At 38.3% G+C, this 18,014-nt stretch overlaps 1 protein-coding gene across 1 annotated transcript; it reads left to right on the top strand.

Annotated features, from left to right (window-relative positions):
- Positions 1 to 9,006: 9,006 nt before the first annotated feature.
- On the top strand, positions 9,007 to 13,893 carry LOC588511 (gamma-aminobutyric acid type B receptor subunit 2-like). The gene is made up of 7 exons (XM_030997285.1): positions 9,007 to 9,022; positions 9,988 to 10,065; positions 10,830 to 10,980; positions 11,677 to 11,818; positions 12,281 to 12,394; positions 12,852 to 12,977; positions 13,690 to 13,893. Exons 1-7 carry the CDS (start codon positions 9,007 to 9,009, stop codon positions 13,891 to 13,893), a joined length of 831 nt encoding a protein of 276 aa, XP_030853145.1.
- Positions 13,894 to 18,014: the final 4,121 nt, after the last annotated feature.

The raw sequence follows: 18,014 nt of genomic DNA on the forward strand, positions 1-18,014 counted from the left end.
TTCAAGATAAATGTCAGTGCGCGCGAGCTCTTTTAATACATAGCATATATGGGCAAAAACATGCCTATACAAAATCCGTTATAGCTCTTTGGAATGAACCGGGATCCTCAATTTTTTTTCATATTTAGATAGAGTATGAGACGGAAATATGATTCCATGTCTCATTTGGCTATTAAGTGTATCGTGACATCATCACAATGGCCTTGGAACTCAAAATACGAATTTGCATATTATGACGTCAGCATATTTATGTAAAATTGATTGTATCTCTGTAAATATTGATCAATTTTCTTCAAAATTTCGATATGTTGTAGCTAAGACAATTTTCTACAAGCGCAGTAATAACCATTTTTCATTTTGATGACGTCATCATAGTGAAAATTTTGATTAAAGGCCTCATGTCAAAAACTTCATAATTTGCGTGTTATGCCTATTGAAGGTGAATTTAGTTCACGTTATGAATCTACATGATATTGTTTTTAAGAATTTGTAAGCAGTATGTCGCTTATTTTTGCTCTATTTTGTCTCAAATTTTAGTTGACCAGCCCACCTATACTTGTTCCAAACAAGTATTATATGTCTAGTTATTATTATTATTATCCAGCAGACCAATCAGAACGCAGGAAACTGTACATCTATACAACTATATCAGTGGCGGATTCAGAGGGGCATAGGGGGCACGTGCCCCCCGGTAAAAGAATGGGGGAAAGGGGAAAGGGGAAAAAGAAAAAGGGCGAAAAGGAGAAAAAGGAGGGGGAAAAGAATGAAAAGGAAAGAGAGAAAAAAGAAGAAAAGAGGGAGGAGAGAAAAAGAAAGAGGAGAAAAAGGAGGGGATAGGAAGAAAGGGGAAGAGAGAGAGAGAGAGAGAGAGCGGAGAAAAAAGGCGGAAAAGGAAGAAAGGGGAATGATATTATAAGAAGGTGTCTTTTATACCGAAAAAGGGGCGGGGGGGGGCACGCAATTTTGCAGTGTACATACTATGGGGTCCCTCATGCCAGGCGTGTAGCCTCCCCCCCAAAAAAAAAAAAAAAAAATAAAAAAAAAAAATAAATAAAAAAAAAAGAAAAAGAAAAAAGAAAAAAGAAAGAAAGAAATAAATAAATAAAGAAATAAAGAAATAAATAAAGAAAAAAAAATCACAAGAAGAACCAACAAAAAAAAACAAAAAAAAGCAAAAAGGGGGGAAAGCGGGAATTATTGTGAATTAAAGGAGAAAGGAAAAAAATGAAAGAGAATTAAACAACGAGAGGTGCGAGAGCATGAGGAATTGCATTTCTTTTAAAATAATAATGGGATAAAAACCAGGGGCGTCACTTCAGTTTTTTTTGTGCCCCCCTGAATCCGCCACTGGTATAGTTTCCTGCGTTCTGATTGGCCGGCTGGATAGACGTTTAGTCGTATAGTTGTATAGTTGTACGGATAGTGGCATGCTTGGCCCGCCATATACCCTGCCATATTTACCACGACTAGCTCTTAACACAACCTTTACCCAAGGATAACTTTTCTCTGTCCGAACAAGACTAATATTTGTATAATATTCAACGCCGGAGCACGTAATATTTGTTTACCATATGCCACACAAATAATCTCCATGCGCCGCATTGCATTTATCATTAAATATAATGTAACATAATTAATGTGTGTCATGTACGTGCAGCCGTGCAGAGAGGTGAAGAAAGTATCCAATGTCATAACGTCGATTCGTTTATGCATTTATCTCTTTCCCTTTTTAACATTTGTATCATGCTATCAAGAATGAGAGTTTACATCTGGAGACCGATTCAGTTTAAATCCGGGGTGCCTCAGCATTAGTTTACTTAATAGACCCTCGGTGCTCCCTTTGCGATCCGATTTCCAAATGGTTCTTCGTTCTGTTGATCTCATCAATTAATATTGGTCCTATACGCTTGGCCATCCCCTGATGCCTAAAATTTATCTTATTTGTAACGGGTTATATATTATGTCGGAAGGCAACGAGATGTAGGAAAAGAAGGCTTTATTCCTTTAATTGCTTTTAATGTTTCACATTGATCCTATTACCCCTAGCCATAGGTAGAGCAAGAGGGATTTATTTTTCTTTTTTTTTCCTTTTTCATTAATTTATTTCGTTGTTGGTATATACTTTTAATTCATTTCTTCAAATCATTCATTTATTTATTTCTTCAAATCATTCATTTATTTATTTATTTATTTATTCATTTACAATTTTTATTTAATTTTAAATATTTTTCTTGTAAAAAGGAGGTACGCCCTCCATCATTGATGTCTCTCTCTCTCTCTCTCTCTTACTTAACAGGCCCAAGCAGCCCCGGCTCTGCGCTTCCTATATGACGTCATCTATAACTTTCCTCAGATGGTGATGGTATGGGGACCGACGTACTCCCGAGTCGGCGAAGTGCTGAACCGAGTGGCAGCCGAGTACCACCTCGTACAGGTTCGTCTGAGGTCGGATACGATGGGAAGACTAACAAACAAGACAGGGAGATATATATGGGGGAGGGGGCGGGGAGAGGGAGAGAAAATGAAAGAAAGAAGATATAAATATATAGACTAAGAAAAGCAAGTGCAACATTAACATTATGTAAAACGGTGGATCTCGCACGCATTCTGTATATACATTTAACGTGATGAATTAACCATCACTATGTTTCATGTCATGGCATTTTCAGTTTAAGAAATATTGTGGGGTCCTCAGTTTAACTTCCAAGTTTTAGTTTATGATGAACATCAATTAAAAATCGAAATCGTCTTCAAAATGTCTCTAGTCGTAGCCTTCCTATCGCACTGCTCTGACCGACATCATGTTTAACAGATATTGCTTCGTGTAGTCCATCATTTTGTATTTTATGAAAGACTAACATTACATCTTGAAAAAGTATCAACATCAGAAAAGGCTCACTATATTATCGCTATCATCAATCTCTCCCTTTCTCTTCTGTGGTATATATTCGACCCCTTTAAATACAGGTAGGGATAGCTCAGTTTCAAGCTAACGAACAACTACCGATGAATTACCCGTACACGGTGCAGATCTACCCCTCCAACACGGTGTTTAACCCGGCCAGGATAGCACTACTCAAAGAGATGGGATGGTCTCGAGCCGCCATCTTGTATCAAAACGTCAACCTCTTCCGTGATGTTAGTAAATCTTATACATTTTACAAAATTTTATCGAATTTACCGACGACCAAGTTACCGAATTTACCGAGTGTATGTGTGTATGGGGGGGGGGGGGGTGTCACACCCTACACGTTTCTTTTTGAATGAAAGTGAACCAACATTTTTGGAAAAGGTGTTGTCTGTGATGAAATATGTAGGAGCCAACTTTCTATGATTCTATTTTATCCCTGTAAAAAGTCATGACCTCACAAACATGTATTTCTTTAATAAATCAAATCGAATCAAATCAAACAGGAGATGGAGGAGCTAGTTACCATGATGCAGTCTGAAGGGATGACAGTGGTTGCCATAGAAACGATAAATGATGACCCCCGGACCAACATAGAGAGTCTCAAGGTAAATTTTATCCACTTCTTTTTTATGAGAAAATGGTAGGTACAAAGAATTCAATTCTACAAAGGTTACAAACCGAAGATTGTATCACCTTGAAAGGAAAAGAATTAGTTTGCTTGCAGTCTGAAAGGAGTCGGTTTTTGGCCATGTTTTAAATTAAACATCTCTCCGTCTCCCTGCCTTTGGAGCTATTTGTTTTGCGTTAAATGATATGGCGAAAGGTCATTTGAAGTAGATGCGTAGGCAGAATACTACAATAAAAACGTTGATGAGTGATAGGTCAGGAAATTTAATTTCCTCATGTTCGTAATTAGGTTTTTTTAAAGGATTGTCAAGTACATAGAATAAATGAAGCTAATATAATTCACGTCCATACATGAAGGGTGGCACTGTAACCATGGGGGAGGGGAGGGGGTTCATTGTCTTGACCCGGAAAATTGGGAGAGTGCAGGAGGCGATCCAGTATTCTTCTTTTCTATCCCCTAGCCATCTCCGTTTCCCTTTATCTCTTTCCTGTCTTTTTCTTTATTTCTCATTATTTTTTCCACGCATCACTTGTTTGGGGGGGGGCGGGATGCTCCATACCCCCTTTACCTACGCCACTGAGAATGAATATAGATATGCTTATCTGAACAAAAGCTGTTTCTGTCAATGTACCAAAGCATCCCTTCTGGGGTAATTCTTTTATTTAGCGAAGAATACGAGGCGACATAATTGCTTATAGCAAGGACTGCTAGATCGTTACCAGTCAACTTCTTTTGAATGAGAAAATGTTAGGTACAAAGAATTCAAATTTACATCAAGGACAAATAACATCGTTCAACATTCTCGAAAGATTCATCAATAAGTTTTGTCTTTTTATTATTATTGTTATAAACAAAATATTCATCTTATACATTTTTCAATTTTGATTGAACAGGGGCGTTTCTCTTTCCTCTTCTTTTTCTCTAGGAGCTTTCTATCTATAAATACAAGGCCAGGAATATCAAATTGAAACTCTCTCAGTTTGATTTTGATATATGAGAAGCGTAATTAAATTTCCTTTACATGCCTCTGACGTCTGAATGTTCATAAAGCCGTGCTATAAAATGAACAATAGCGCACATTTTTACATGAAGCACCACTTTTCGATTTGCTTCCAATAAAGGAAATGTTCGTATTCGAAGGACACCCATATACTGCACTGTGTTTTTTTTAACTCTACGTTCAATAACATAATATTACAGAAAAATATATAAACACATTTTCAGACATTAACAAATCACTTTTAATCTAAAAAAGGAACAACATTTTTTTAATGTGAAATTAACATTTTACAATTGATGAACCACCATCGCAAGCGGTCCTTGTTCTTGTTTTCGCTTGAATCTTTTTTTATATACATTTTTTGTATTAAAAAGTTGGTATTTTGACGATTTATATATTACATCCTTACGTCACACATAACTTAATATGTTTTTGTTGAATATTGTTCAGGTACATGTACTAAAGTTTGGCCTTGCGGGATTAACATGTTCATTTTCTGTTAATCGTTTCATACCTCACATTTTACAGCATTACAGGTATTCATAAAACGAAAAATAACGGGAAGAAATTAGTTTGTACAAATAAGAAATAAACTGTATTTGTTTACAGCTCTATAGGACTAATTTTCAAGTAGTAATGAAATATCACAGAGCCTAAACTAGAAGCTATCCTCGTTTGTTTTAGGTTCTGCATGGAGGGTAATATGCTTGTCAAATTGTGAGAGAAAGCAAAGCATAAGGTTTACGCTGGAAATGAAAATAACAAATGTCAGTGAATATTTATTAACAAAATATTTGGTGGTATATTCTGACACTCTTTGCCCGTCATTTTGATGTCTGATGCATGGATAATTATATCTCATACATGTATATATTAAACATGTGTAATATTCTTCTTCCTCCCCCCCCCCCCCATTTTTTATGCCAGCGACATGACGCTCGGATCATATTCATGTCTTCGTACCAACGAATGGCAACGCGAGTCTTCTGCCAGGTGATTATTGTTCAGTTATCAAATGACAAAAATACAATTAATTAATTAATTATTGATTAATTAATTCAATAATTAATTGATCTATTAATTTATTAATGTGTGCAACCACCAATTTATTATCTCATTATTGTGCACAGATATATAGGCAGGGACTGTATGGTTCAAAGTACGTGTGGGTGCTTATGGGATGGTACCACGCTCGCTGGTGGCAGGCTGAGACCGAGTTCTTCTTGCAGAGCGACCCAGACTTCTGCACCGTCGACCAGGTGGACGACGCCGTCGACGGTTACCTCAGCCTGCGCGGCTTCGAGATCCAAGAAGATCTATCCGAGATCAACTTCAATGGAGTCGTAAGATCATCCTTGATTTGAAGTGTCAGACATGTGCCCCCCCCCCCCTCTCTCTCTCTCTCTCTCTCTCTCTCTTTCTCTCTCTCCCCTCCCTCTCTCTCTTTCTCTCTCTCTCTTTCTCACTCTCTCTCCCTCTCTCTGTCTCTGTTCTGGATCAATATCGGTTGATTTTGTTGATTTTTCTCCAAAATACAGATTTCTTCAACATACAGAACGTCTATAACTTAGAAAATGTACCTAATGCTTCCTCTCATGTGTTAAATTCTGTGAAATTGAAGAAAAAAAGGCGAGATAGTATGTACACAAAATTGATATTGGGATAAATGTTTACACTCCCGCGAATAATTAAACCAAAGTATCATTCTAGAGAAGAAAAAAACATTGATGTAAATAATCATTTTCAAATAAATGTAGTTATATGGAGAGGGGGAAACAATACGACTCATATTTCATGGTTAAGGTATTTACTTTGTCTTTCATTTTCCGATGAGTTTAAACAATTATAATACCACAATCATAGTGTATAATAATGATTAAAGAGCAACACTTACATCCAAATCTTAAAATACGGAAGCGCCGCTGTCGTAGTCGTAGGTGAGTGGTTTAAACAGTCCTGACTTGAAATTCAAAGGTCGTGGTTTGAACCCCGATACGGCACTAATGTCCTTTGGCAAGGCATTAATCTTCATTTGCCACACTCGATCCGGTGCTGTAAATGGGTACCTGGCAGGAATTAATTCCTTGAAATGCTGGAGCGTTGTAATGGCTAAAGCCAGGGTAATATTATTAAAGCGCCTCGGAATGGAATTTCTACATAGACGGCGCTATAGAAATGCCTGTAACTATTAATTATTATTATATAGCTTCCAATTACGCTGCTATAAGTATTGCATTGAATTTCAATTTAAAATTTCCTTTTTTTAAACACAAATCAAACCTATGCTGTCAGCAACCCGATCCTGAGCGCCTTCTATTCTTCAAGTATCTTCAGAGCCAGTTGCTAACAGGAGGAGCCTGCGACTCGTACGGCTACGACCAGGTGAGTACGACATAGCATGCGACTCGTACGACTACGACCAGGTGAGTACGACAGAGCCTGCGACTCATACGGCTACGACCAGGCGAGTACGACAGTCTCTCTGTCGTGATGACACAGGAAACGACAAGGAGAATAGACACGAAGATGATCTAATTTACAATATATTTAACAAAAAAATAATTAAAGGTTAAATCATTCCCTTGCCAGCTTTACAAATTGGGAGGTGATTTTTAAAGTACAACATGAAAAAAGAATAACTGATGGAAGGATACTGTATACTGACACAGCCGGAAGTAAGTGTCATCTTCATTCAAATGCATTTAACACTGAGACTCATCGGGTGGGTGGGGGTGTTGGGGCTGCTTTAGGGTGGTTGGGGCATGTTAAGAGAGTGAACAATATACACTGTATATAATGTTGTAGTATTATGCTAATGACTTAATGTGTAATATGTTATTTTCTTGTTTACGTTATTATTTTATAAGGACCACTCGAGAGAACAGCTGTGCTTTAATAGCATAGCTGAGAAGGGTGATCCTTCTGAAAGTATTGTTCCATGTAATAATGTATGTTATTATTTATATGCCTTCGGTAAATAAATTCAAACAACCAATCAAACTCCCCGTAGGAGAGCCTTGCGGCATTGCATATCGACGTAAGCCATACGCCATAATTCACAATTATCTGTTGGTATGATGGCATGCGTCATTTTCCTTTCTTTCTTCAGATAATGACCATTGCCCTTGCGTTGAATGCGTCAATAGAGCAGCTGGCTGCGTCAAACCCACCCAAGACTCTGGCCGACTTCACATACAGTGAGAAGGACATGGCTGATATCTTCCTAGAAGAGGCAAAGAGAGTATCGTTTGTGGGACTAACAGTAAGTGAATGCAACGTTTATTATAATGATGGGGGTTGGGTGTCCGGACACTTATTAAACTTCTCATTTGCCTTAGGATTTTTAGGATATACCATCATGAAAATTTCCCTTTGTAATAGTGTCCAACCATCAATAGTGATCTGTCAGTTTATGACAGGTTCAGTGACCCAATCAGAGTGCTACTTCAAGTGTCTCTCCAAGTACTTCGGTCTTTAGCCATCCGTTTCAGCATTTCATACCCCGTTGCTCCACATTCCGCAATCAAATCATCAAGAAAGCCTTTACGAGGTCTTCCCCTCAACTTCTTTCCATGTAGACGGCCTTCTAGGACTCTGATCATCAAGCTATCATCATGCCGCATGATGTGTCCAAGCCATTTCTTCTGTCTCTTTCTAATCGTTTGAAGCAGCACCCGCTTTTCTTGAACTCGATGCAGCACCTCTTCGTTCGAAACTCTATCCCTCCAAGACACACCTAGTAGTTTACGCCAGCACCACTTCCAATCGCTGAATGTCCTTCCTGGCGAGTGTCCACGTCTCTGCTTCATATAACAGTACACTCCATACTAGAGACTTCACAAGACGCTTTCTCAAACTCAGGTCAATATTGTGGCTCATCAGGATATCTTGTCGTTGAGTGAAGGCAGCTCTTGCCAATGCTGAGCGCAAGTTGACCTCTTTGGCAGACTTGCCATCCTCAGTCAGCACACTGCCTAGATATTTGAAGTGGTTGACTTGCACTAGTCTGTTGCCATTTATCATGATGGTTATTTCTTTTGTCTTGGCCTTACTTATCATCATCACCTTCGTTTTCTTCTCATTTATTCTCATGCCATCAGTCTTATAAGATTTATTTAATATTGCTTGCAAACGTCTTCAAATTGCTGTTTTAAATCAACTGTCCGGATACACAACCTGTCCGGACCAAAATCGTCTTGTTATACATAACCGCTTTCAGCTAATGTTGTTTCTCATTGTAGCAAGATTTAAAACTGCCTTCATTTTTAAATTCACCACTGATATTTGCTGATTATACCTTTAGTTTTTGGAGAACAAGAATTAAAGCCCATTAAGTTCAGTTGAAAGTTTTCAACGTGGTCAAAGGAAAATGTCATAACTGCTTAAACTGACTCACGCGCGTTACACACGAAGCGTCATTTTTGACGTAGGACTCCGTCAGCGACTTTTATGGGTTTCTGACGCACCATGCGAAAGTCACGTCGTACAAAAAGTGACTGTAAATGAACAGTTCTAACAGCGCTTCTCATATCTGGCGCATGGATTTAGTGCCTTCACAGACTCGATTAGCGCAGGTAATAGCGCACTTGAAATGACGCCTCATTTGCAACGGATTAATGCGTCAAATAATTCGCCAATGATTTATCATCAAATTAAGATAAGGTCAGAGTGTATGGTGTGCGATTTTTATTGGGTACACAGAGTGACGAATTATGGTTTCACATGTTGATGTATAGCATTAAAGTGTTTTAATAAACATATTACAACGCTGCGATGTTTAATGTTTTTCTCTTTAACCAACTCTAAAGGGTCACGTGGCATTTGACTCGTACGGGAGCCGACAGAGTAATGGCGTTATTCAACAACTACAAAGTAAGTTTTGACATATTTTGAAGAAAAAAACTACACATCTTGTTTGCTAGCTAGTGAGCTTCTCCTTACTTTAAAGTATTTGAACAGTCCAGAGAGGATTCTTAGATTCAATAAGCTTTTGCGTTCATGTACTGTATGCCTTTGTAAGAGAAATTCATATAGGAACGTCATCGCATTATTGGTACTTATTTCTGAAGAAAAAAAGAAACAACAAGCAGTTCACATTTAATGAATAATGCATTGAAAGCATATGCATGTTTATGGTTACAATTCAATAATGTTTTAGGAGACAAAATCTTGTGGGAGAACGAGTTTTTTAAATGTCTGGGGCCTGACGCCTTTCCCCTAAATCTGAGAGTGACAAAACAGTCCAAAACTGTTATGTTTTGCTACGTAAAATCCCTCCCGAAAACTGTTGTAATCTATTTGATTTTAATCTAGGTATTCTAAATTGATGTAAAAAATAAATAAATCACGTGTCAGATTCCCCCCCCCCCCCTGCGTTGATAAATAATCATTTTCATTCAAATGGTTAAAGCAGTCATGATTTTCTCTTTTAAAAAAAAATCCTTTCAGATAACAGCGTAGAGCAAATCCTTGTTTTTGATCGCATAGAAGACAGCATTCGATGGAAGAGAAGGTTCGAATGGGGAGGTAGGTTAGATTTTTTAAAAATATGATTATATTGATTTTATATTTGTATTTCCATTTCACGACGATCTTACAATACACTCAACAACCTTGCACGAACGTCAAGAAGATATTTAATGCTCTAAAAATTTGTTTACAGTCTTTGAAGATTCTCCACGACCCTATCTGTAAAGCGCTTTGTGAGGGCCTCCGGTCCTGAAAAGCGCTATGTAAGAACGAGCTATTATTATTATTATTATTATTATTTACTCTTTTCCCTCTCCTCCTCTTGCTACCTTCCTTCCTTTTCTCTGTCTCTCTGTCTGTCTCTATCTGTCTCTCTCTCTTTACTCTCTCTTTACTCTCTCTCCCTTTTCTTTGGCACCTGTCATTCCACCTTTCCATCCCACACAATTGTTCTTGCCTCTCTTTCCTCTCGCCTCTCTCTCTCTCTCTATTCTCGCTTCCATCTCCTTCACAACAACCACACTCTTCTCATTCTTCCTATCCCCTCTCTTTCCTTCCTCATTTCCCCCTCTCCGCCCCCACACTCTACCCGTTCCCTCTCATCCCCCTCTCCCCCTTCCCTTCTCCTCATATCACTCCCCCTCTTCGTTCTTTACCCTCTCTCTCACACACTTTGACTCCTCTCTCTCTCTCTCTTCCCTCATCCTTTCTCATCTTGTGGTTCCCCTCTCTCTGTTCTTTGTCTACCTGTCTGTCTCTATGTCTCTGTCTCTCCCTCTGTCTCTACTTCTTATCTACAAACTCCTCTTTTATCATCTCAGGTACTATCATCCCAGTCAGCGGCCCAACGTACAGACCAACGCCTGTCGCGATCGGTAACGTGAATCGGAGCGTCATCTACGTAACCGGCTCTCTTGGTATCGTCCTCGCACTGAGCTTTTTGGCGGCAAATATTCACTTCCGAAATGAACGGTAAGAACCTGAATATTGTTGTCTGGAGCCGAGGCCTATATAGGTAATTCAAAACGTTTATTCATATTGCTTGTACATTTTCATAATTAAACGTTCAAGACAAGAATATCTACAGAGCTCCCCAAAAGAAAACAAAAAAATGAGAGGGTTTTTTATTTTTCAGACAGTAATGAAAGATTCGCCGACGACAAAAGTGAGTGATAAGGCGGATGTGTCGCCCCCTCACTCCCTTCTCTCTCTCTCTCTCTCTCTCTCTCTCTCTCTCTCTCTCTCTCTCTCTTTCTCTCTCTTTCTCTCACTTTCTTTGTTTTCATTCTCTTTCTCTCTCTTTATATCTTTATTTCGCAACGACCTTGCACAGAATAATGAAAACGAAAAAAAATTGTCATGCAGTCATGACCTGTTTTATATGGTTATTAAGAAAATGTCAATAAAATGAAGAAAGCAAAAGAAACAAAAAGATGACGTGGTAAACAGGGTGACGATTGGTCCCATTTAGTTTCATATCTTGCGTCGTGAATAATTATTTCTGTTGGATATAATCATATAACAGCGTATGAACGGAAGATTCTACGATAACAAAGTAGGTTTCTAAAGAAATTTCCAGTCCATTTTTTTCTTTACCCCTCTGTTGACAGCTCAATACCTTTTTTTTTCTTTTCGTTCCATTATTATTATTTTATATCTGTAATTTAGTGTGGTGAAAATATCGAGCCCGGTGTTGAACAACGTGATAGCTATAGGATGCATCCTGCTCTATGGGTCAACGTTCCTCTTGAATGAAACACTACAGATACATACGTCATACAGTCACGTGATGATAAGCATCCAATGCCAGGTGAGGTAGACCGAATTTTAAGAAATTAGATAGACATACATCATGATCATGTATATCATTTAAAAACTGAAATAAACGTAGACTGACTCGTCTTTCATGCATTTTGGTGGAGAGGAATTGTTAGGAAAATTTAATACTTAAGTCTAAATGAAGCTATGTGCTATCGTTGACAAGTGGGTCGGAAAAAAGGAAACTTTAAAAAAAGATAAAAGCTGTTAAATGAAATGAAATAAACTAAGTATCGATATGCTAATAGCTGGTACAACTGGAGAGCCTAAATAGGCGGCGATTGTTATTTTGTAAGTAATAATGTCTTTCAGTGTGTCGCGTCTGAAAACCTACTAGTTTACAGACGAAAAAGAGAATGAAAACAAAACAAAACAAAATGTCTGTTCCAATTTTTTTGGATATCGAAAGCCTGAAAACAAAAATATTAGATTACATTATTTCATTTTTTTTCAGGGGACTTTGATCGTCGGCTGCATTGGACTTTCTCTATCCTTTGGCGCCCTATTCGTGAAGACCTATCGCATTCATCAGATTTATACCAGCGCTATGAAAGCACGGGCTGTAAGGGTGAGTATGCACCATCCCTCCTTCTCTTCTATCTCTCCCTCTCCTACTCTATATCCTCTTTCTCTTGATCTTCTCCTTCTCTTTCACCATTTACGATAGGGACGTCGATAGAAAATGTTCAGAATGGAGTGGGAGGGGGGGGGGGGTCCTGACACAAACTTCGCTTCGGGCATTACCACCGCTGTTTTTTTTGGTTTTAATTAATAGTTATTATAGTCATTATATTAAACATAGGCTTACTATACATCAAAAGTTATAATGACTGTGGAATTCAACATTTCAAAGATCAAAACACATTTTGCCGAATAGTTGCTGCCAAAAAGGGAAACAAAACCACATGTAAACTCACAGTTTCAATTTTGCAGAAATATATTTTTTCCATAAAATAATGGGAGTGTAACACTATCATTCTTCTTCTCGTGACCAATACTCACCATTCCTTTCGATTTCTAAAAAGGGTGGTCTCGGCGATGGTCGACTTCTCTTCACGCTCTCCATCTTCGTGATCATCGATCTCGCTTTCTTCATCTTCTGGATGACCTTCGACCCCATGGTTTTACGATCAAGGACATTCGCACCGACCGTGAGTATTGCAGTTGACTTTCATGATCACTTGGTAACGTGTACGGTAATGACGACAGTTTGTGCATCCTTTCCTTGGTAACATCATGATTTATATGTAGGTCTATGTTAGTAACATTCATAGTTCTCCTTTTATGTACCTTGGTTATCCTTAGGTCTACCAACATATAATTTAAGAAAATAAAACTCCCGATGCATACGGGATTAGTGCAAGGGAATAAAATGCTACTTTACTACCAACAATGATGAACATTGTTTGAAATTTCGAGATTATTTGCCCATGTGAAGGGTACTATTCATGGGGGGGGGGGGAGGATCTTTTTGAAGGTCGGGCAAGTCCAAGGGATAGTTGTCTCAGAATTGAGTGTGGGAAACTGAGTGGAGGGGGGGGGGGGCTCAAGTCTGTTTCCGCTTCCGTTCAGCCACGGGAAAGATGTCGGCGGGTCAAAACAAAAGTCCACACTGCTCCCACTTTCCATAAATTTGCATATTAAGACAACGACGACTGTTTACGTGCAACAGATTAGCAAAGCTTCGAATTAATGACATGTATATTTATGTCATATAATTTACATATGTGGCTCGTGCATCGGAGGGCAGTACTGTGAGAATCGCTTTGTGGTGAACAGTCCTTATTCAATAATAAAGGACATCTGAGTGAAATGCTTTTGGAATCACATGCATTAAACTGCGATGCTATAATATTTTTACAGTTGGATCTTGAGGTGCCAGCGCTTGAGATTTGGTTTGTTCCGACGCTGAGGGCGTGCTCGTCTAAACACGTTGTCCCGTTCTTGATCACCCTGTTGGTGTATAAAGGAGCCTTGCTTCTGTTTGGAGTCTTTCTGGCATGGTCGACAAGAAACGTGCGCATATCACAGCTGAATGACAGTAAGCCGAACTTTGATTTGATTTGAACCATTCGTTTTAATTTATATCGATTTACTGTGGTTAAACACTTAAAGCTTATCTGCCGTAGTTTACAGGAGGGATTAAACCGCTCTACAAGGTCATTGGACAGGTGGCTATCTCATCAACTCAGCTCTCACTTAACATAAGAAAAAGAGGATCATGGGGGACCAATGGTCACCGATTAGGCATTGTTTGTTATATAGAGGGCGCAAATAACCACCAGTAGTGCAGTGGGCCTTTAATAATAGGCCTACAGGTTTTTGTACAATAGGCAATGTATCGATATTAGCAGACAGTTTGAGCTTTTGTGCCAGTCGCAGAAAATGAAACAAAGTCCGTAGGGAAAAAGAAACAGTTTCGACAACATGTAAGTAAAATCAAAATAGATAATATAAAAGTATTCATGGAAACCATTTGCAATCTTCTTTTAAAAGGTCTATTAAAAATGGTCATAGTTTGAAACCAAATTGTGTTTCGTGGGGGGGGGGGGGGGAGGGGTTCTACGCAAAATTAATGCATACCGCTCTTGAACTCCTAAATTGTATATAAAGTCGACATTGCATTTGATTGATTACGATCAAAAGAATTGTCCGACAAGTTACAGTCTTTTTTTTTACAGATTTTGATGATCGGTGAGGTCCTGTTTATATTTTGATGCCAAATTTAAAAATGCAATTTTTGTCTCGATCTTATTACTTTTTTCTTCCAAAAAACCTCTGCAGGTAAATACATCGCTCTATCCGTCTACACGGTATGTCTGACTTGTGTCATCACCGTACCATTCGCTTATATCTTCTACAGCAGAGGCGACATCAACTTCGTCTTCTCGTTCGTAGCAGGAGCCGTCATCATCGCCACCACGGTCGTGCTCTGTCTCGTTTTCGTGCCAAAGGTACGACCAGGGGCCCGATCACGGCATTCCGTGTTCGCCAATTAAGTTCGATGTCCGTTTTATGTCGCGTTTTCTCACGGCCTCTTTTTCTCTCTTGTTTTCTCTCTCTCCTCTGTCCCTCCATCACTCTAAATTTCTTTCCATCTTTCAATTGTCTGTCTTTTTCTCCTTCTTTCTTTCTCTGTCTGTCTCTCCCCCTCTCTATCTCTTTCTCACTACATCTCTGTCTCATTTTTGTTGCTCCATTATATCACATTTATCTCCATAACTGTATCTAGATATTTATGCTCCCCCATCTCTCATCTCAACTTCATCTCTCTCTCTCTCTCTCTCTCTCTCGCTCTCTCTCTCTCTCTCTCTTTCTCTCTCTCTTTCTCCCTCTCTCTTTCTCCCCCCTCTCTCTCTCTCTCTCTCTCTCTCTCTCTCTCAAAGTCCCTGTCACGCATTAATGTATTTGTTGCTCTGCCTTTGACTTATGTACATCTTGCCCGCCATCCCCCCCCCCCTTGTATCACAGACCCACTATCGAGACCGACACTAAACCGACAGTATTATATACTGACAATCTAGACAGAAACAAATACAATATCACGAATGGCCATGATTCTTGTCATTATTAAGACAATACTATCGTATATGGTATTGTACATCATTTTCTTTGAGCACAGGGTACTCTACTATAAACACTTCTTCAGATTTACGTATACTGCCATCTGCTGCTCACAATGTGTCGACAGCCATGTCCCATAATGCACCCCAAACTGATGACGCGCGCATGATGATGCTTGGGTACAGGGACTGGATATGGCTCCGCCGGTGTACTCTTTTACCGATTTATGGCGTATTAAATGGAAAATACAATCATTACAGCAGTGGTCGCGATGTCGATAAAATACACATTTTAGCCCGAATTAACAAAGGAGGTTTGTCGACAAACCGAAGTTTATGTACGTCATATAGCGCGTTTTTACGCGTTTTTTACAAACCTGGTTTGTAAATAACAAAAGGAGGTTTGTCGAAACAAAAGGAGGTTTGTCGACAAACCTCTTTTGTGAATTCGGGCCCGTAATTCTCATCCTTCTCCTGCTCTATCTCTCTCTCTCTCTCTCTCTCTCCCTCTCTATCTATCTCTTTCTCTCTCGCTCTCCCCCCCCCCCCCCTCTCTCTCTCTTTCTCTCTCTTTCTCTACAGCTCTTGTCAATCTATGAACATTCCGGAAGTTCATCCCAGAACCAAGGGGGTTCGAGCGATGTGATGAACACAGACAAGTACCTCTTTCAAGACAAAGAAGGGTTGCGTGTCCGCCTTCAACGAGAGCTGCAAGAGGTACAGTTATTGAACGAAATAATAATAATAATAATAATAGCTCACATTTATAATGCGCCTAATATTTATTTATTTATTTATTTATTTCGGTTTAAAAAGACATATAAGTATACATGATTCAAAGGTCCAAGGACCAAAACTGTTCATGTTTACAAATTATACAATACGGTTATAAATAAAGTAAAACTTTGTTTCTAGGCGCGGAACAATCTTCTTGATAGGAGGGAAAAGGTTTTCTTGTAAAATAATCAAGACCCTCAATACATTATCCTTCATTGCCCTTGTATTTTAATAATTAAACTGAAATGACATTAAAAATGATTTAGTCAAGAAAAAAAAAAAAAAAAAAAAAAACGTAAATAGAACACGCTAATTTGAAGACGAATGAAAGAAAACAGAACGGCGAAAAGCTGACGATATAAATGCCCCCCCCCCCCCCACCAACAACAAACAAGTATACAGAAAATGACTTCAGTAAGTTATTGATATGTCAGTAGATCTCTTTCTCTGATCAATCAAAAAGAGAGATAATCAAGAATCGGATTTTAAGATCTACATATAATAATACTATGGAAAGAGCGAGGGAGCGTGATTGAGAAATCGAACACCGTAAATAATTTGAATGGTACTTTAGTTTGATTAAAAATGAAGAAATTGGATTCAGAATCGAAATTCAGTTATTTCTATATGATGACAATGTATATCGCAACTAAGAAACGCCTGTTAATCTTTCTATTCATACAAATATTGAAACTGTTTCAATGTAATGTTACATCATTTTTTGATAGAAATCAACTGAACGTCAGCGACTACTGGAAGAGTTGCTCTTGATGGACAAAATGGTGGGATCTGACAGCGGATAAAACCAATGTGGGAATAAAGGGCCTAAAAAAATATGTTGTATTGCCCTTTAGGTGCCAAAACATGGATCGGTCGGTCGGAAGTCCTTATTTGTTTAACTTAATGCTTTAATTATTTGTTTTCTCTCCAAAAAAAACGGTTTAAAAAAAAGTCGACCGTAGATTTCAAGATTTTTTGGGTCGGTCGCAAAGGGCAATACAACATCTTTTTTTTAGAAAGATTTGAAGAAAATACTACCAATGTGTCGGTAGAGGGAGGTATTTCAATCCAAATTACAAGCTTTGGATAACTGAAGCCCAAAATAATCCATTGCCAGAAAAGTCACTTTTGAGTGGAACAATCTAGACGTATTTAATCACACAAATGAATTATTCAATATGTCTTGTAAAGCAAAAAAAATATGTATCATAAATACATGTGCAGAGCTTTGCTAAGAATAAACTGTAAATAATAAATGAATGTCGAGCTAAAATGTATTCCAATGAAGCAAATTGTTTCTTTCATCCCTAACATAATGAAAAAATATAAATAGAAGCCTTTCCTCTAGAGAAAAATTAATGACCATGGATTATGTTGAAGACCTAGTTTGCATGGAATCATCTGCGGTACAGACTATTCAAAACCAAATTAATCAACTTCAGTTTGCTCTTTACTTGGATTAACTGACTTTCGTCGAAATTACCAAAAATGTCAATGAAAACAGGGTATTCTTCATTTAATTGATTTTCTTGATCTGACATTCTAAGTGGTAGCTTAGCATACTAAATGAACCCAATTAGTGTTTTCAATCTTGAGTCAGATTTAAGAAAGTTATTGAAATATGGAGGATCCATAACTATCATGTCGATTTAAAATTGGACTGGCTATAAAGTACCCATATTATCTGTGAATAAATTGATGTTTTCTGTAAACGAACTCAAGTAGTACGATGGCAAAGGTCTCCAAGAAATCAATAGTCAGTGGTTTCGCCTTGAACTATGCGAACATTACATTACTTTATTTATAATATGAAGACAAAAAATCTACGAGCTAAATACTTTGATACTA

Source organism: Strongylocentrotus purpuratus, unplaced genomic scaffold (genome assembly GCF_000002235.5).
Source record: "Strongylocentrotus purpuratus isolate Spur 01 unplaced genomic scaffold, Spur_5.0 spur5_scaffold_4, whole genome shotgun sequence".
Classification (NCBI taxonomy): Eukaryota; Metazoa; Echinodermata; class Echinoidea; order Camarodonta; family Strongylocentrotidae; genus Strongylocentrotus; species Strongylocentrotus purpuratus.

Bases quoted from the DNA above. Each gene is read 5' to 3' on its own strand.
- LOC588511 (XM_030997285.1), top strand. The intron at 10,981-11,676 runs GTAAGAACCTGA...TCTGTAATTTAG, and splicing joins ATTCACTTCCGAAATGAACG to TGTGGTGAAAATATCGAGCC. The intron at 12,978-13,689 runs GTGAGTATTGCA...ATATTTTTACAG, and splicing joins CAAGGACATTCGCACCGACC to TTGGATCTTGAGGTGCCAGC.